Source organism: Convolutriloba macropyga, chromosome 2 (genome assembly GCF_964194025.1).
Source record: "Convolutriloba macropyga chromosome 2, txConMacr16.3, whole genome shotgun sequence".
NCBI classification, from domain to species: domain Eukaryota; kingdom Metazoa; phylum Xenacoelomorpha; order Acoela; family Convolutidae; genus Convolutriloba; species Convolutriloba macropyga.
The window spans coordinates 21,238,929-21,259,335 of NC_134469.1; the positions used below are offsets into that span (position 1 = coordinate 21,238,929).

At 35.4% G+C, this 20,407-nt stretch overlaps 1 protein-coding gene across 3 annotated transcripts in view; it reads left to right on the forward strand.

Annotated features, from left to right (window-relative positions):
• The first annotated feature begins 5,972 nt into the window (after positions 1 to 5,972).
• Positions 5,973 to 20,407, forward strand: part of LOC142357984 (uncharacterized) — a 126,396-nt gene continuing 111,961 nt past the window's right edge. For all 3 annotated transcript variants that reach the window (XM_075409472.1, XM_075409466.1, XM_075409479.1), the window contains exons 1-6: positions 5,973 to 6,744; positions 11,202 to 11,417; positions 13,396 to 13,443; positions 16,911 to 17,035; positions 19,351 to 19,533; positions 19,867 to 20,030. In XM_075409472.1, the coding sequence (XP_075265587.1) occupies positions 6,693 to 6,744; positions 11,202 to 11,417; positions 13,396 to 13,443; positions 16,911 to 17,035; positions 19,351 to 19,533; positions 19,867 to 20,030 (788 nt within the window). In that variant the 5' untranslated portion in view covers positions 5,973 to 6,692. The remainder of the gene's footprint in view (positions 6,745 to 11,201; positions 11,418 to 13,395; positions 13,444 to 16,910; positions 17,036 to 19,350; positions 19,534 to 19,866; positions 20,031 to 20,407) is intronic.

The window sequence follows — 20,407 nt, forward strand, 5'->3', positions numbered from 1 at the left end:
TTGTCTAGATATGAATAAGTCCAGTTTTCTTCTAAATATCTGTAGATTATATTTTTCAAAGAGCGTATATTTCTTTCTGCAAAAGCAGACTTTTTCTCACTGAACGTACTATCTAAATGAATTCCGCGTTCAGTGCACAGGGCTTTGAAGGCACCTAGGAACTCTGTACCATCATCAACCCAAACTTTCTCAGGTTGTTTATGCTTGATCATCTTTTTGAAGACCTGTGCTGTCTCAGTGGCATATTTTGTTTTCATTGGCTCAACCCTTAGATATCTTGACAAACAGTTAACAGCCACAAGCAGACATTTTACACCACCGTTGTATTTTGCAAGTTTATCAACATATGCTGGATCTTCGGACCAGATCTTATTTATGTCGTCAACAACAACTTTAAGCCTTGGAAACCTGAGGCGACGTGAACGGTGTTTGTTGAAAGATGGTTTCGTTTCCAGATACATTTTAAATTTCTTCATTGATAATTTACTCAAATTTTGCAATCTCTTGGCGCATCCAAATGACGCAGGACCGTTTAAAAAGAGCTTGTCAAGTTTCCGCACATCGTCAATAGATATCCCAGTCTTTTCTACGCGCCTCTTCCACTGTCTTCTCTTTACTTTCATCAACTCTTGGCTTTGCATGTTTTTCCGTTGGTTCAGATCGTCTTCCTTCTTGCTCTTTTTTTGTTTTTTGCTTCGGTTGTTTGGATGCAGTTTCCTTTTCGTCTTCACTGTAAAACTGATCTACAACTTTTTTTGCGTGAGTATTATAAACCAGGTCAGCTGATATATCAAGTTCACTCAAGATTTTGGAATACTCTGACAAGTCAATTTTTTTGTGGGTTGTTGTAAATTGTACAAAAAGCTTGTTACATCTACTCCTTGAGGCTCATCGTTAATGTGCAGAATGTTAGTGTCTTCACTAAAAGAAACATTATTTGAATTGAAAATTTTGTTTAGGATAATTGCAGCTCTTTTGGTTTTGTTTTCATCCACTAGTTTCAGTTCTAGCATTATTGAGTCGAATGCTGAATCCCTCCTTTTTTTCACTATTGGCTCTATTTCACTTTCATCACTAAAAAACGATTCGGTTCTTACATCGTCTGCATCACTTGTTACATCACCGCTACTCTTTGTTCTCTTGATCGACCTATCAGTGTTAGTGTCCGCATCTTGAACTTTTTTCTCGTCATTTCGTTCAAAATTCGGATTAGTCCTCTGTAGGAGTGCTAACTGAGTTGCTTTTTGCTGATACATTAGATTATCAAATATTTCTTCCTTGGTTGGGTTTTTTGAAATGAACATTCTTTTAGGGATCAAAACAAACTCTTCTGCATGCATTATTCTGCCTTCAAGTAAATATAGCACGACAATCCCAACGCTCGAATGAGTTCTGGTTTTTTGGCTAAAACGTTTTGCTTTTTCTCCAAACTTGTTTTCTTTGATACTAATTGTTGAAATGATTTCTCCTGATTTTTAAGTAACTGCTTGTTCACTGGAACGTTGCCATTGATCACATTGAGCAAACACTCACAGAGAAAGTTTATAAAGCTATTTGGTGCTTGTTTGAGGAACTTTCTGAACTTGCTCTCGGGCAGCTCGAGCATTTGCTTTAGCATACATAACTCTTTCTCTCTCATCTGTCAACGTAGTGATAACCGTTTTGGAGGACGGTAAAAATTGTTGGACCTGGTTGTACAATATTTGAACAATAACGCAAGGAGTCTGATGTTTTTGAATCTAAGTCAAAGAGTAAGTGTCCAAAAGGTTGTTTTGTTGCAAGTTCATAGCTTTCCTTCGAAAAATTTGTATTGTTCAACTGTTTTCCGACATAGGTGATCTGCTGTATGTCTCTAGGTGATTTGAACAAATTGATATGGTTTGTGTTCAGATCAATCGTTCGCGACCATTTACTCTGTTGAAATAAGTTATGCTTAACAAAGATCACACTAATATTTCTATGGCGTCCCGCAGTTGCAAGTTTTGAAAATTCTTTGTCATTGAAAATTTTTTCACACGAATCGTCAAACACAAGGAGACAATTTTCCAGCTGAGAAATGAATTAGAATCCAGAAAACTTAGTGAAAAAAATGTTCACTTTACGCTCTATTGTGCTGAACTTTGGCTGCTCGTGTTGATAGAAGTAGTAAATAGAACTAAAGGTTGGATAGAAAGTGTTTCTCAATAACATTCGGAATATAAGTTCTAATTTTCCACAACACGACGGACCACAAACAGCCATAAAAAGCCTATCGGTAGTGGATATTATTTTGTTCATAGCTTTGGATTTGGAAGAGCGTAGCCAACTGTGCACGAAAGCAATGAAAACCAAAATGTTGATTCCTCACAATCAAGTTGGGAAAACACAAGCTTGGTTAAAAAAACTACGATAAGAAAAAGTATTATCAAAACTTGAGTAAAATAGACGACTTCGGAACGTGGTAGCCGAGAATTAAAAAACTTCTACGAACGCCTCTCTTGATTTTCCTCATCCAAAACTATAGCATTCAAACCCCCTACATTAGCGGAGTCTATCTGGTCTTCTTTAACGCTCATTTTAAAATAAGTTATTTGCAAATATGAATTTACACTCAGTTTTTTAGTTTAAATTGCATTTTTATTAGTCTCTCTTTCAATCCAAAAGAATTCATAAGTAGTATATCTAGAGTCTTTGTCGTCTTTTTTGTAAATCACTTTATAGTTTGCCTGCATTCCGTAACCACTTCCATAGTAGACAATAGACTCTACGTTGCCTTCACTGACCAACATTTTAATTTCATCAGGGAGATTGTCATCGTCCAGAGGTACTTGAACTGGTGCTGGCCACTTGGGCGTAGGTAAAGGGGTTAGTTTCAGTTTTCTCATTTTCTGTTGTAACGACATGATACATTTGAAAATATTCAAGTATTGAAAGATATTTCTTCAGGGTCTCAGTTTCTTTAGTGTTGCAGAGAATCTGTTGTTTTCGGAAAACATTCTGTCCCCGTGATTCTATTTTCTCTTTTTTTAAAAAGGTCATTGTCAACTGATTATCAGTCGTTATGTAACTGCATACTGTCAAACTTGGAGATAAATTCACTTGAAGAACTGACGGAGCTGCCTTCTCCACTCGACGGCTCATTGGATGGCAGAGAGATCCAATAAAAAAACAGCTGTGCTTTCTTTTTAGCACAATGTTTCCTCTTTTGCTTTCCCGGTAGGTAGAAAGAGTGCAGATCACAAGTAATATTATCAATTGGCAATTTAATATCTTCAACTTTCGGACATAGAAGAGTTTCCAAATCTATTACCTCTTTCTGCAAGAGAGTTTGGAGTGATTCTGTTTTCTCTTTCCCTGTGGCATAAAATTTCCGTAACGGAAACCGAAGTTTAAGGGCGACAAAAATTTGTGATAGAAACCAATAAAGATAAGTACCGCTGTTCCAAGACAAACCATGTAAAAATTTAGTAACCCACTTATGAGATCTCCTGTCACTAGCGGAAAGTGAGTTGTAGGAAACTGGCGGAAGAAAAAGAATTGTGTCCGAATAATTCTTTGATCAAAGCGATAACTCTTTTATTATAAAACCAGTTTTTTTGTAACAAAAACCTTCAAAATCCAATATCACTATTTCTTGTTTCAGCATTCCAACAAAGTTAACAAATTGTTTTTCAACGTCTTCACAAACAAACAAAAAGCCAATCCCGTGATGTGACCCAAATACTTGTTCGTAATTGGACAAGGTAACACATAGGAGTATCCAGGGCCTTTACGACTGTACTCTGCTATAAAAACCGATGCATCGTGGAGTATTGCATGAAGTCGAACTATTTTGAACGATTTGAAGTAGTTGTCCAGCGACAAATTATCAATTCCAATTAGACCTCCATACGGTCTCAGCTTCAATGTTGCCTCCAAATCAATATCAGGATCAAGGTATTCGCAAATCAATATCAGGATCAAAACAGACTAAATCTGCTTGCACAGAGAATTGACAGAATACATGTAAATAACCCGAATCCAAACTTAGGCTTATTAAAAGACCCAATCAGTCTAGTAGGGGGATCAACATAACATGGGAAAAGACTACACAGTCGAGGCTCTTACTTAAATTCAAGCAATATTCTTTTCATGGTTCGAGAAAAAATCTTAATCTACATAAGATTTTTGGGTTGAGCATGGTCTTTTACGGGTTGAGTAAAAGTTTTTTCATAAGTCTGATTTTTTGCAACTTTTGTAAAATGATTTTTTTTCGTTTGCTGCTGCACACTTTGAAGCGGAAACTGATCAAGACTGAACAGCATTGCGCCACAGCTGTCCAACTTAATAACCAGTTGGAAAACTGCCGAAGGTCTTTAGAAAAATTTTCAATTCTTAATATCAAGCAGTTATAGCATCTGGATATAATGTCATATTACTTGATTGAATGAAACTATGTAGTTTAATTGTACTGACCTTCTCCTCATTAACCATGATGAAAATGTTGAGTTACTCCGCGGTTTTCTTTTCCAAAGTTATGAACTATCATTTTTTAAAAAATGCATATTTGTGACAGATTGATGGTTCTTCAGAATCGGAACAAACGTTTAAGGAGATTACACGCTGACTATATTATAAGAAATTGTGCAAGTAGTTAAAAACGCTCAAAAATAAAAGAAATAGTGCGAATAAAATGCACGTAAAAATTTTGAGGCGAAAATGCAGACGGATGAAAAGTTTTTCTCTTGACCCTTGATTTGACCTGGTCAAAAAATACCCATGAAAAGAGTTTTCTTGACTTATGATTTGACTTTCATTCGACGAAATTTTTACTCTTCAAACATTTTGGTCGAGGAAATGTCTAGAGCCCCGCTCTGGTCGAGAAAAACCTCAGCTCAACTTTTGGGGTCGAACAAAAGTCCAGGGTGACAAAACCTGAGTCGACTAAAACTCAAGAGTAACCTTTTGGGTTCAACAAATGTCTAGCAAAATTTGGGTCCTGCAAAAGTCCAGGTGATTGAAAAAGTCTGACAAAATTCTTTTCATAGCTCTTTTGGGTCAATCATGGTCTGATCATACCCATTTTTTGTCCAGCATGGTCTTTTCATAGGTCGAGGTCGAGACTAGGAAACAGGAAATGATTAAAAAGCCAAAAACTGACAAAATTTTTAATTCCTGGCTTTTGTCATATCAGTTTATTGGGCGTTGTTTTTCCCAGATATGGACAAAATCGTCAAAAAATTTTTGATCTGGCCCAATTTTAAAACGCTGCTGCAGGATCTCATCTGTAGAAACGGTTCAACATCCTCGTCTTTATAAATTAAGCTAAAGAACGTTGTGATTAACCGTTTAAAAAATCAATCTTGAACAAAAATCTTTTGATAAATGGTACAAAGTGTACAAAATAAAAAAAATCAGTCACACGTTCAATGAGCGTTTAATCATGAAAGCGATTAACTAGAAAAATCTTCTAATGAAAGTATTCTGCACTTGTCGGATTTTTTAAGGATGCCTTGCATTTTTTTCTACGTCAATTATGCCAATCAATCACTTAAAAAATCATTGGAACATGCATCTCGTCCCGCGAGGGTCAGTAGATGAAGAAAATTTTTGAGTCAAGCCTTCGAGCCGAAGTGTTTCTTTAGTTCAGGCTCAGAGGTCAGGTCTTTTTATTGAAGGTCACAACAGGTCAACAGGTCACAACAGGTCAAAAAACTATAAGTATCATCAAAAACCGTCTAGATGGTCGCTCTGGGAACGTTTCAGGACAGTTTATGTCAGAAATAAATAAACAAATTTGAAAGAAAATACTTTGCCGTTTAATACGTTTTAAGAGATTAAACTTATCAGCTCGGGGCTGCTCGGTTCAAGTGATTCTGGAATTTGTTCATCACTTTATTCTACTCGGTTTCCTCTGTAAATGATTTCACGCACTGATATTTTGGATTTTTGTTTGCCATGAATTCGATCAGGTTGTTTTTGTTGATCCTCCGTTATTTTAACCACATGAACAAACAAAATATCATTTGAGACAAATCAGAATCGAGTCACTTTTGAGCAGATAAACAATTATTTCCGTGAAGTATATTTTCTTTATTTGCAACAGGTTGAAAAATTGGCTTCACATTTTCTTTCCATTTTTGATCAATCTATTTCTATTTTTGGTATAAAATTGAAGCAGCAGTAGAACTTTAAATGATAATTTATGTCAATTTGTCGAGCTTTCTGAGGAACAATTAAACATCGCTGATTTCATTAGTCGAGCAACTTGGGTTATTTTAACCCCTCTATAATAAAGCAGGCTATTAAAAAATTCTAGTAACCTTCATAAATCAACGTGACAGCATATTCTTATCATTACGCGCAGAAGTAATTACCATTAGTTATCTTAGATTTCATTCTCTATCTAACTGCAGCTCATTTCAATTTGAAAGACAGACGTTTCAAGCCGCTGCGTACGCACTTTTCCATTATATACAATTCCTAATTCCCAAATCTGCGGTTTTAAATAGATTCTCTCCAATTTCACTGTCAAATTAGATTCCTTAATACCAAATCGCATATACTCTTTCTTACGCGTATTTGCAGAGGTCACAGAGTAAATGACAGTTAAAAGTTAACTTGGAATTAGAAATAAGACAGTCGTATATAATTACCACGGAGAAACCGAATAAAAAGAAAACCATACCTGCGTAGAAAAACTGTATTGCCTGACGTTAATATTTGATAAAACAATGGGTGCGTCGTCTACGAAGAGTTTGGAGGGGAAAACAGCGCTGATAACAGGTCAGAGTGCTTGCGAGGAGTTAGTATCACTTTCAACATAACTAGATCTTAGTTTACCGATCAGTTCTACTGAGGAGTGTTCTCTCATAGGGTCTCTGATAGAAGAATTTTAGTCTTCAATGAAAAATTGATGCTTCAATATCAAGTGAAAATAATAATATCGTGTATTTCGTATCCCTCATATCTTCATGCACTCTAAAGATATACACGCTGTGCCAGTAAATTCAACTTGATTTCGGATGTATGTAACACAGGTTGAGGTGTGCGTTAATGATCAGAAAAATAAAAATGCGCAGGGGTCCAGTGCGTTTTTAATACATTGTCGAGCAGCCCTTTTAAAATGTGTCATCATGGTATTGATTTTAATCAAAGTCTGTTTTAAGTCTTATCACAACGACCTAAAAGTTCATCCTGGCTGATTACTGTCGGGGCAAAGTCTTCTCATAAACGAGTCAAAATCTGAACATTACCGCACTTTTAGAGGCTGTTAATTACCGACATAAAAACATCCAATTAGCGGCGACTGCCCTATAATCTTAATGATTAAAACCGCTGATGAACTCAAGATAAAGCCTAATTCGCACCCAAGGAGAGAAAACAAAAGGCATCCCAATTATTGTTCCGACCCCTCTTGAGAGGGGGGGGGGAACAATATACTCAACTGGTTTTTTTTGTTCAGACAATTTTGACCGATCGATATATTCATCCTAGAGAGTAGTGAGTGGTATCGTTAAATAGCCCGTCCAGCGTAAAATATGGAATTAAAAAGTTTTTCTTTTGATTTTCGTTTTCTAGAACGAGTTATCGTGGTTTAAATTTTTTGTAAATATTAGACCAATTTGGGTAAATTTTATAAACATTTCCCAGATTTTTTGTCTAAAATTTGATCAATTCTGCTAAAATATGTAAAAAATGTTAGCAATTGTACTGTTGGCTTTAATTTTAGAGGAAAAAACTTTGTTGACTATTTTGAGTTAATTTTTTTGGCTAAATTTTGGCTAAATACTTCAAAATTCAGACTTTTCATCCAAACATAAGCTCCTGTAGTCCACTTTGATTGCATTTGCCAAAAATACACACCCAAAAACAACTAACAAAACTTTTATAAACTCCAAAGAGGGCTAGTTCTACTTGCCCTACCATTGAGAGTAGTCTGGAATGAAAATTTTGCCGTTTTCTGTCAATTTTACTCTATGATTATCAAAAATGCAGCATTTATTTTTGATCTTTTAACTAACAATTTATCTAGATCTGCTAGATCTGTAACATTCACAAAATTGAGTGTTCTTAATGGACAGACAGCAATAGAGACGGTCGGTTGTGGTCCAATCATGGTCTTTTAAAAACCAAAAAATAATTCAGATTGTAATCAGTCGGTCTTTTATGAAAAGAAATCAATCTTTTTCTTGTTTATCAAAGAACAGAACAATTAAAATCATTGCTCACTGTTGATAGGTCAAAACGAAAACATAAGCAGCCCCAAATTAATGTATATAGTTTCTTTAATTAAAATTTTATGGTCGATTTGACTTTTATAAAGGTTCGATTTTTAGATAATCAATGGCTTACTGAAATTTGCCACTAATTTTATTTTAATTTGGTCAACATGTAGCTTTGTGTCCGCAAAAAAGAATGCTTTCTCTTCCTCTTCTTTCTACTGAATTAAATTTTCTTTTTTTTTGCGGTTTTACGGGTGAAGTTATGGTTTTCTGGCTTTGTTACTACTAGATTTCACATTTTTTTAAATTTTCGGCATTGGCCCATTTTTCACGTTTTTTTCTTGTTTTGTCAAAATTTTGACAGTTCACATGTTACAACATGGGCGTTCAAAATAATCCACCATTGAACATTTAAAAGTCTTGAAAGGTATATATTATGGTTTTAACGGCTTCGGCATCCCTTTCTCGAAGAACTTAAATGAACTTTTAACACTTGTCTCTAACTGTCTTTTCAGTTCTTTGAAATTTTCTAGAGAATGAGAGGTCTCATTGGCTTTTAATGGAAGATTAGAAGAGCCGTTACTCAGAATTGAGTAGATAGCTGATGATTTTCATGATTTTGAAAAGAATTGACTAAAAAACACGTTTTAACTTCGCATTGCATTTTTGTTCTTTTTTGTGTGTATTTGTTACCTAGTATCGTTAATTACAGGTCACAAAGTGAAGTTATTGGCGTCGGGAGCAGGCGCAAGTGTACAAAATCTAAAAATTGCTTATGAATTTAGTGGCTTCGACAAGTGTTTTTCGCAAAAAACAGTAAAATAAATTTTAAATTTTGGTTTTTGTCTATATTTGAGGTTTGCAGAAGTAAGACATAATCTGAAAAATTACAGGTTGAAAAGGAATTGGTTATGAATTTAATGGCTTCGACACGTGTTTTTCGCAAAAAACATTAAATTTAATTTTGGTTTTTATCTATATTTGACGCTCATTTTGTAGACGTAAGACATAATCTGAAAAGTTACAGATCTCAAGCAATTTTCTCAGACGCATAGACGAACCCAATTTATTACTTCATTTTTTAGCTATTGGCTTCCCTGACTTTTGAAAATAATTGTCTTTTTCTCTTTGGCCGTTTTTTTCTTTTTTGTCTCCGTATTAACTATTCTCATAAAAGAGAGGTCCTATATTGCATTATTGGCGTTCGAGGAAAGATCAATTGAACATCTTTTGAAGGGCAAAAATTGGCTTTACGTCTTGGTTAGGGTTTTTCACAAGTTTTTATTGAATGTTTCTTTGTTGTCTCTATTTGTTGTTCTTTTTGTAACCGCATAAACATTTGAATTTTGACAGTTCTTATTAGCCTCCTATGGAGGCGAATATGTTGGATGTTTTCATTTGTCATCTAATGGTTTTCATTATTTTGCAAATAATTGTTTTTTAAAAAATATGGGCCGTTTTTTCGACTTTTTTTTCTTTTTGTCTAATTGTTACTGAGCTTTTTATGGATTGGTCCCATATCTTTTCTAGTAAAGAACAAGTTTTTTTGTTTAGTTTCAGTTTTATCCTACGCTTTTTGACCTTGTTTATAAGTTTTTCTTTTAAAAGTGGACATAAAGTTTTGAACTTAATTAATGTTTTTTGTTATTGTTGTTTGATTTTGTTGTTCGTCTTGACTTGCTTTCCTAATAATGGCTGTTCTCATCAAAATAATGCGGCATTTTTTACTCCGCTGAGTTATTTCCGTTGAAGGTGATTTTTTTGTTCATACACATTTTTTTTCGAAAATTACTTGAATTTTTTCGGGGTTTTCTATCTGTGCATCATTTGGTAGATATTTATGCCAAAAATGCGGATGAGCGGGGTGGGAACTTTATGTGCGAACGCACATTACCGAGCCTCCTTGTCAATCTAAAGCATCAAAACGCTGTTTTTCTTCTTTTTCTCAATTGTTATCAAACAAAAATTTTCATTTTCTTCCAGGGCTGTCTCCTGGGCCTCGGATATTGTCTCCTGCGCGTCGAGTGTCGTCTTCTGGGCCTCGGAGTTGCCAAAGTCTGATCATGGCTAAATTTTGTATGAATGAGTCTGATCATGGCTGATTTTGGACTGAAGAGATCTAATCATTAACGCACACCTCAACTTGCGGCATTAATGTATATTTTTTGTCAAAAGAGCAAGCAAAAAAAATGCAAGATAAAATTGCAGGATGACTAACTGCAGTTTTCAAATAAAAATACCTGAAGTTTCATGTAATTGCATCTATCCTAAAAGTGGGCCCGAATAAGTGCATAATCCAGTGTAAAGCAGTCTTGATTTATTTTAAGATGTTGAAAAAATCATACTTAGTTCTCATTTTAGCTCTTCAACCAAATGATAATTACCAGTAAAAGTTGTGGACGAGTAACACTGAGTAAAAATATTGGATGAATTACACAAAAATGCGTAACACTGCAAGTTTTGAACGCATTTGTAAATATTCAATTTTTTTGGAGATAGAATTTTCATCTGAGTAAACAAATAGTAGCAAAACACTTTTTTTAGCAGAATTTCCTGCGTTAGTTTAATGAAAAGTAAAAATTTCTGGTTTTAGGTGTTTAATAATAAGGTAAGAAAAGAAAGTTTTTCAGTTTTCTCGGTTTTCATGGTTCTTTTTTGCAGAAAGGCAAATTTGAGTAAAAATGAGCCAGTAACTCCACTAAGTCCACAATTTTGATTTTTCAAAGGATTACCAGGAAAAATTGATACCGAAACAATTGGGATTACTATTTTTTACGCTTTGTATGGCTCATTGTCTACTATAATCTCAAGTTCTTTGACACTTTTACGGCCTGTATGTGGTTACCGAATCTCGGTTTGAAGTATTTACATTTGACCTGCGCAAACGTTCAGTGTCGAATTTTTGATAAAGCTAAGTTCACTGAAATCACGATAGTCTTTTCAAAAACAAATTGGTCGAGCATGTTTTTTTTCTTTATAAATTGAGGTCGAAACTTGGGAATTTCTTTATAATTCTAGGCGCGTCGCGTGGTCTAGGACAGCAGTTGGTGTTGTACATGTCCAGACTAGGACTGTCCAAAGTCATCATCCTGGGGGTCTCCGAGGAGGCGACTCTCAACTTCATCAACAGCATGGCCACTTCTGAACACTCTCTACACACCACTGCCGTATTCTACAAGTGTGATGTGTCTAACCTCGATCACATACAGTCTGTCATGCAGAAAGTGTTCACTGGTTAGTGAAATATTAATAATTATGGTTTTTGAGTGATCGCGGTGGCCACAGCAGCTTGTTCCCTTTTGCCCTTTGCTGTTTATTCGACACATTTCACGCGGTTCTTCTCATGAAGAGTGTGGCGACTTAATTTTTTTGGTGACTGCGGCCAATTTCTTGCGTCTGAAACGCAATAATACTATTGTTTCGGCCAAGATTGGCCAGTCTATTGTCAGCCTTAAAGCTATTTTTGGGTCTTTCCCATTATAACCCCCCATGAAATTATAGCCCCCCCATTATGGTAAAAATACCATGATTGGGGGGGGGGGGGGCTATAGGTTATCCGACCACTAAGCTGGGGGGGGGGGGGCTATAATGGGAAAGACCCCTATTTATATGTGAGAGCTCATCCTCAACAGACAGCTTTACAGAAGCACGTGACTGAACCATTACTCATTGCCCTGTGAATGAATCCCAGACCTTACCTATCGGCTATCACACCGCAATGAATCTATTAACCAGGGTGATTGGATATCTTTTGGCCCGCAGTTTAGAGGGCATAAACCTTTTACCCCCTATTCCCCCAAAGTGCATTTTTACATAGTAAGCTTCAATATACAACTCGTAGTTCGTAGCGGGGATTCATAAATACAACAGTGGGGGGGGGGGGGGGGTTGAAATTATTGGATTATGTCATGCAATTAAGATGTATGCACCAAGTATGACAAAATAATCAACAGCCACAAATATAATCAAACTAAACAACTAAACAATAACAACAAAGCAAACAATGTCGGGAAAGAACATCCATTCAGTAATCAATGGTTACGTGACTCTGTTTGATGTCACTGAGAACTTCTGTCGTTCAAATATTAAGTCAGAATTTCAAAGTGACTTCAGCAGAATCACGCAACCATGCTTAAAACACGTAACGCGCACGTTTTAAAATTACGAAAGTCAACGGAAGTCAACTTCTGGCTAAGTAGGAACTTGGGGCATTCTTAACTTCTGGCACTGAAAACTTTCGTCACTTTAAATTTTGCACGTGTGTTTGCTTTACTGCTCTGATTATTGATCGAAAATGTAGTTACGCTGATAACAGTTACCGAAAAAATGACTCAATCAACCAAAAGTTAACAATAAAACTTACTTTATGAAATTAGATTGTACTTCTGCAAACACTAATATTTTTCTAAAAGAATTATACAATAGCAAAGTTGAGTATTCCAAGAGACATTTTGCTTTCTTTCAACCCGGGTCGAGGTTTGGCGGTGAATTTTTGTAAAAATGCGGTGAAAAGGGGCTGAGAAAAATAATTTTCAACGCGTATTTCTCATCTTTTTGCGGTGAGTCCGGTGAATCGCGGTGAAATAATTATATGAAACTTGCGTACACGGTTCGAACTTCTCACTTCCTGAATGTCTTCAACCTTTTATTCCACTGCACCAACGTTCACTTACTTCTGTCATATTTCTTGTGAATAAAAATCAGATTCAATAAACGTTGGAAAACAAATGCGGTGAATTTTTGTAAGAAATGCGGTGAATTTCGTGGTGTATTTTATAAGGAGTGCGGTGAAATGCGATTTTTTTAAAGATATTGCAACTGCAAATGTTCTATATACACTGCGGCTGTGACACTATATTTAAGACTCAAATAACATTTGGCGGTCTTCCTTCCAAAAGCAAAGGTGTCATGTGTTTTTTTCAGTGTATCCTTGCAACTTATCAACTTACTAGGGATAAAGTGTAGCATTGACCTAACCACCTCCCAACTTGGTGAGTGCATCCTTTTGGTCGAACAATGTAATGGCACTTGCACTGTAACTAGGGGGTGCATAATGCACGGGGGGGGGGGGGGGGGGGTTGGGGTGGGGGTGTGTTGGGGAATTCGCGCAAACGGCAAAGATCAGATAATTCTTGACTTCACTACATTAAAACCTTCAGTATTTAAGACGGCTGAACTGGTTGAAAGCTTGCTAGCATAGATACTGTTTCAGATACCCCAATCATAGACATTCTCATCAACAACGCCGGATATGTCATTGGTGAGTGTTTGTCTTACGTCCTCTTCAATTCAATCAACAGCACATTACGTAACATACACGTTAACATTGTTTTCTGTTTTCAGAATTATAAGACAACTCGTACGAGTCTGTGCGTAGTACAGAAAGTACCAACATAGTCTAGTAACGAAAAACCAGCTGGACAAGACCTGGAACACAGTCCAAAGAATTAAATGGAAAACCTGCAAATGATTCGAACCAATTGAACACTACAAACCAAACAGACAAAAAAAGATAATTTTGGTATCAAAGTGTTCAATAAAAATGTTTTTGATTAAAAATGTAAGACAACAGTAACAGAAAAATCGAAATAAAAGGAAAAAAACTGCTTGCCATCAAACAGGCAACCAAACAATTTGAAAAAAGTAGAAATTAGCAAACACTTCTAAACATTAGCTACAGATTCTTGGTATCAATGCCTTCAAAACAAAAAATGTATTGAGCAAATCTACGAATAAAGTATGAGCTCAAAAAATATGAAAGTGACAAAAAAAATCGGAAATTGAATAAAATTTTGAAACATCTCAGAATGGTAAAAAGAAGCTTCGAAATAAATGCAGTCATCATAAGTTTACACAGCAGTTAAATTGAAGACTAGTAGCAATAAGATTGGACAAACAAGAGACAAACAAATAAGAAATGAAAAATGTCTAAAAATTTGAAAAATTATTAAAAAGTTTCCAAATTTTTTTTAACCAGTAACCTCAAACGCCAAATTTTGCGGCTAACCCTGACCTACAAACATAGGTTATAACAAATGTTCAGTGGCCCTTAATATTAAAAAAAACTTGGTAAATTACAAAATGAATTCAAAAATAGGAAAAAAATAGCAAAACTCCTCACAATGTTTTACGCTTAAAAGGCAATAACATGACCTGTACCCCAAAATCGAGAATTGAAAAATTTTAGTTTGTACAAGATCTTTATGAACCCGATCAAAACCAAATTCAGAAAAGTTTGGCAAAAAAAATCAAAACTAACAAAAATATTTAAAAGTTGTTTAAATTTAGACTCAAAAGTTTCAAAAAATTAACTTTTTCTACTCCTTCAAATTATGTCCTGTCTTTCTCACACTAAACAATTGAATGACTACTAACGCTAGCTTAGGGTCCCTATTGAAACTTAATGACCTCAAGTCTTCTCATTTTTATCCCGTTTTGAAAACCCAGAGCTGAAGAGAAGTGTTAACACATCTTGAAAGAAAACGAAAAAACACAGCACCACTACAATTCCAATTTTACATTGGACATTGGAAACAAGAAGTGAATTTGGCTATTACTCAAAACGTCACTGAGTACACTCAGGATAGAAGGTGCAATAAACAAATACAATCAGACACAATAAACAATGTTTTATTCGTGATCTCTTTGAGATTTACAAGCATTTCTGATCCGTTTTTTTGTGTTTTAAGCACTTCGTTTGAAACTAAATTCCTCCTGTTCGCTTAAAGCAATTTATCAAATGTTTGTCAGATATTTTTAGAAAAAGTTTTATTAATTTGAGTGCAAGTTTGCGCATGAATTGTTTACAAAGTTTATTAGGACCATGTGATTTTTTGCTTCAACATAAAAGTGTGTCTTTTTGGCACTCTTTTCTTTACCTTATTTCACCTGCTTTTTCTCAAAAAAACTTTTGTCTATCGTACTTCTGGCATTTATTGTTTCGTAATTAGAGAAAAATTGATACACCTAAGGCTACATTTTAAACAGAAATTTGAAATCACAGTTCAAATTGTATTGTGAGTATAAAAATTGTTGCAATGCTAAGATAGTGTCAATTTATTTGTCATTATTTTAAAATTTAATTCAAGACTCTTACTTCATAAGCAGTTTAAATATTACCAATATTTCACTACGTGTTTTTTGTCGATAATGTGCTCAAGTAAAACTCAGCTGATTTTGCTCTTCAAACACGAAACTTATGGTTCTGTTCTTTCTATTTCCCCGTTTCTAAATTTCGCTTTTTTCAGTTTTTTAAGATTCTTTTTCGGTTCTTCGCAAAATTTTAATCAAAAGTTATTGAGTTATTGACCATCTTTTTGAAAACTGTTCTGGGGACATTAGTAGTCACCTCTATAGTACTTGTGCCTAAAATTGAAATCTTCGCAAACGATTATTCTGTAAGAAAATTTGTTTTTTAAACATGAAAACGATCGAAAAATTTGTCTATATTGTAATTTTGACCATATTTTTTTGTTGTCACATTCTGTTGCACTAAGATTCAAATTATCATTTCTGTCTATCTAAATAAAACAGTTGATAAAAACAGCTGAACTAGTTGATAAAACATTCCACTTGAAACGGCTTCAAACGAATCATATAATGGAAGAATAACAAGGAAGCTTTTAATTGTTGGATCTGAATGTGTGTCCTTGAGTGTGAGAGGGGTATGGGGGTAAACTAAATATCTTTTAATTTTAGATTTGAATTCTACACGTGAACTTTCAAATGGTACCAGTTTTTATCTTTTTGGAATACTTAGACCACTTACAACACCCTAATTACAATTAATATTGACAAAAAATCAAAGAACAACAGCGATATTTTTTTTACCTCTATCATGGAACTAATCGTTGCAAAGAAGATCTAAGGCACTTATTTCTAAACTTGTCACTAAATTTCCATCTTCTTAAATGTTGCCTTCAAATGTAAAAAACAAAAAAATTCAGTTGCCTTTAAATTTTGTGATGCTTGTAGTATTGGAAGCTATACGCGAAATTGATAAAGTAACTTAAAACTGTTCCTAGAGAAGGTCCCAGATATTCTTAAACAATTCCTCGAAATTCTTAAAAGTCATACTTGATTATATATGATTTGCATGATTTTTAGAGTCATGCAAGGAACAGACTTTTCGAGCGCAATCTTATGAAATTGTTGTTTTATTGATTGGTATTAGATCGTTTTCTTTATTTCATGATTTTCCTGATTTCATTCTAGGATACTTTGATTTCATGTTTTGTATTCTGTTAAGATTCAATATTTCATTTCTAGCAACATATCAGATATTGGAATTCGTCAAGATGGGATTAAATGGTGTAAGAGTGGGCAGCAATGGGCTACAATTAGATGACTTGTAATTCACTAATCGTAGCCCATTTCTACTCACTCTAACACCATTTTATGAGAAAGTGGATTTTTTCCGTTTGTGCTCCCATCCCAGCTTAGTGGGTGCATATTATTTGCACCCCCAGAAGCACGTGGCATACTTTTACACAACGAATTACTATGTAATGGCACGTGCTCTGTAACTGGCGGGAGCATAACGTACTGAGGGGTGGGTGTGGGGGCTTAAACGTGAAAGATCCGCAAAAGTCTACATTACATATTAGATAATTTTATGGCAAAATTTTGCTCTAATAAAGTGTTGCAATCGACTGGAGTGGGAGGACTTTCGTCCAATTGCCTCCTTGTCAGCTCCTTTTACTTGATATAGTTGACGTTGGATTTAAGGGAAAGACGCTCTGGATACTCTGTTTGGAGAGTTTGAGAAGATCTTGCATGTGAATCTGCTCTCTCACATCTACTTAACAAAGCTGATCCTCCCACGCATGCTAGAGTCACACAAGGGAGGCCAGGTCAGTCCAGACAACCAAATATGCTGTGCAGCATCTCTTGCTTTACCTGCCCCCTATTGGGGATGACAGGGCGTTATATTTAAAATGTTGAACAATATTTTTGCAGTTCAATTTTGTAAATTGGATGGTTTACTTGTCTTTTCTTTAGAGCCATCGTGTTTCCAACGTCAAGTAGCTTCAGTTTGGACTGCTTTAGCGCTTAAAAACATAGCTGGCAGATTGCCAGAAAATAGCTGCAATAGCTTCGTAGATCTGCAGTCTAAAAAAAGTAAAAAAAGACAGACCAAAAAAATTCGTCTTTTCATTGAAGGATGATATGTTCTATTTTGATGAAAAATCTGTACAAGTTTTTGCTGCCTCTATTAGCTGCTCTCTAATAACCTTCATTTAGAGTGACACACACCCATTTGACCTTATCTCTTTGAATTAAAGTAAATAAAAGTCAATTTCAAAGTGAGAAAGTCATTTTTGAGAGTGAGGTACGTCAAGTGTGACCAAAAATTTAATCACGCGAATCAACAGAAAAACTCGCTCCACTAAGAGCAAAAAACGACGTCACGCACGCACTTCAGAAGAAATTGCATGAACGAATGAACAAAAAGCAGATTTGAAGTGGTTGTGACGTCATATGGTCGTAACAAAAATCGCGACGACGAAATAAAAAAAAACATAGCAGGACAAGTCCTGACGCACAATTCAAAGAATGTTCATTGACTAAGCAAAAAACTAGACCTAGAACGGACTATGAATAGATTGGGAAAATCATTTAGAAAAAAGCCAATCCAAAAATTCGAAAATACAGTAAAAATCAAAGTGAAATTGCCGCATGTGAACAAAAAACCACTAGCGAGAGAGCGGAATTTTTGTTCAAACACCGTTTTCAAACTTTACTTTAAAATTAGAGCGAAAAAATTTCACGTCGCGAAGCGACTCGTTTTTTCGCTCCATTTCCTGTTTCGTCGTGACCAAAATCACTAGTCCAATTTGACTTCAAAAATCATTAAAATGTGTGAACAGATCTTAAAAAAAAACATAGCCGGAAGAATTCCGGAAACGACTCGAAGGAGAAAATTGTCCAACCTTATGACTGAACAACTATTGTGAACACTGAACCTCCACAAGTGCCATAAAATTTATGGAAGAATAGAAACGGCAATCAAAAACAAATTGAACAAAAAAAACTATAAGAATTTAAGTTTTTTTTACTTGAGTTTTTTTATACTACAAGGAAACATAAAACCGAATAAAGTTCCTTTGAAATTAGAGCAATGAAAAACTCGCAAAACAATGGGCAAGTCATAATAGGCTAAGAATCTTGTCTAAGATTAAAAAAAAGAAAAACTTCAAAAAATAAAAATGGTTTTGAAATTTCTCAATTTTCCTGTCAATTTTCCTAAGAAAAAAAAGAATTATACCAAAACTTAAGACAATTGGCATCTGAATATTTCTTAAGTAACAAGCTTCTATCCAAATCCCACTTAAAGCATTAAAACAATAAAAAACAGGCAAAAAAAATCAATAAATTTCGTCTAAAAATCAGCAAAACTGATCAAAAATCGCCAAATTAGCATTTAACTCAAATTAACTACTTGAAACCTTCAATTCCTATCAGAACAAGCCTAAAACTAATAGTATCATAATCAAACCTCATAACCTTCAAAAGTTGCAAAAAACTGCTTTTAAAAGCCGCACGTGAACAAAAAAAAATTCGCTCGCTTAGAGAAAATTTTTTCACACATGAATTTTTCGCTCTCTCAAAAACAGCGGTATGAACAAAAACCACTCTCTTTTCGTTCCCCTCTTAACTTTTGTTCAGCCCCAAAATCACTCAAATTTTTTCACGCGTTTCACTTCGCGCTTCAAAAATCACTCCAATAAATTTGATTAAAAAAAAGGACTTCTCCAATACTCCTCTTCGAGTCATAAAAAAACAGCGCCGCAAAACAATTCAAATTCTTTGAATTGTAAAAAACCAAGAGAAGGCCAACAATAGCCCCAGCTATTGCTGTGCGGCTATTAATAAAAAAATTTGACAAAGTTTTAAATTTGCCAGGTTGGGAGGCCGAGGCACACTTGAGTCGACCAACGGTTGTTTATCCAAAATCGGTCGATCCTTTTCATGAGTCTACCTTTCAAATAGGTTAAGGTTCCGCATTGCAATTTAAGATAACACCCGGGTTCAAGCCTCGGCATGTGAAAAGACCATGATCGAAAAGACTATGCTCGACTCGTAGCGCATGAACAGGCTTTAGCTCCACTTAAGTGCTAATCTCGAATTTACCGAAATGATCCCGACCAAAATGGCTTTATTTTAGATAGTGTTTGTGTCGAGTGTTTTGGGTCTCTTTACAATACCGGGTGCCTCTGCTTACGTCACAAGCAAGCATGCTCTGAATGGTTTTGTCAGCAGTCTCCAGCAAGAGCTGAAACAGAGGAAGGTGACTAACGTGTCTGTCCAGCTAGTGTGCCCCGGTCACTTTGACAGCCAGATGTTCCAGGTTACTATTCCACTAACCTCTCAATCGGATATTTAACCGTGTGCTAGCATAGCAATTTTGCAAATAAAAACCTGTTAGATTGTATCAGGTAGTGAGGTACTAACTTTAGTCAGGTAGTAACTTTCCTGCTGTCCAGCAGTAACTTTCCTGCTGTCCGTTAATTTCCATAGAGATCCCAGGTCACGGTAAATTCAACCCCAGCGCTCCATTTGCGCTTATATGTAGAACTAGATTTTTTAGGCTTCTAGCGTCGTTTATACATAGTTATATCCAGTGTAAAGCACGTATGGCGTAAAAGGGCGTGAGAGGGGAGAAAACAAACTATTTTTATAGGAGGCAAAAGTGAAGTACCCTCGTCTGACTCCCCCGATGAAGACGGAGGAGGTGGCAAAGGTCATAGTGGAGGAGTGCATCCTGGACAGAGAGAGAAGATTTCTCATCACCCCATGGCTCATGGGCAACTCTGTCTTACTCGCTAAACTTATATTACCCAACAGGTTCCTCATTTACTCATAATGCTAGCCATAGAGACCAGATAAATCAATCGCAGTGTCTCTTAAGTATAATCAGACCGGGGAGGGATACTTATTTCTGATTAGCACTAAATTCTTCTTTAGAAGTACCAACTGTACTGACTAGTCACAGCTTTTATTTATTTCGCAAAAACATCAACCCAAAATACATAAAATGGTTCGGAAATTTACGGAAAAAAAATGTACAACAACTGCCGACCTTCAAAATAATCTTTGAATGATCTTCAGTTCGTCTTATTTTATAGACACCCAAGTCAATTTACAATACAGATTCAAACTCCTCTCGTATCTTTTGAAGATTCACTTCCATAATTTATGAAAATAGACCCAGGCCTTTCAAT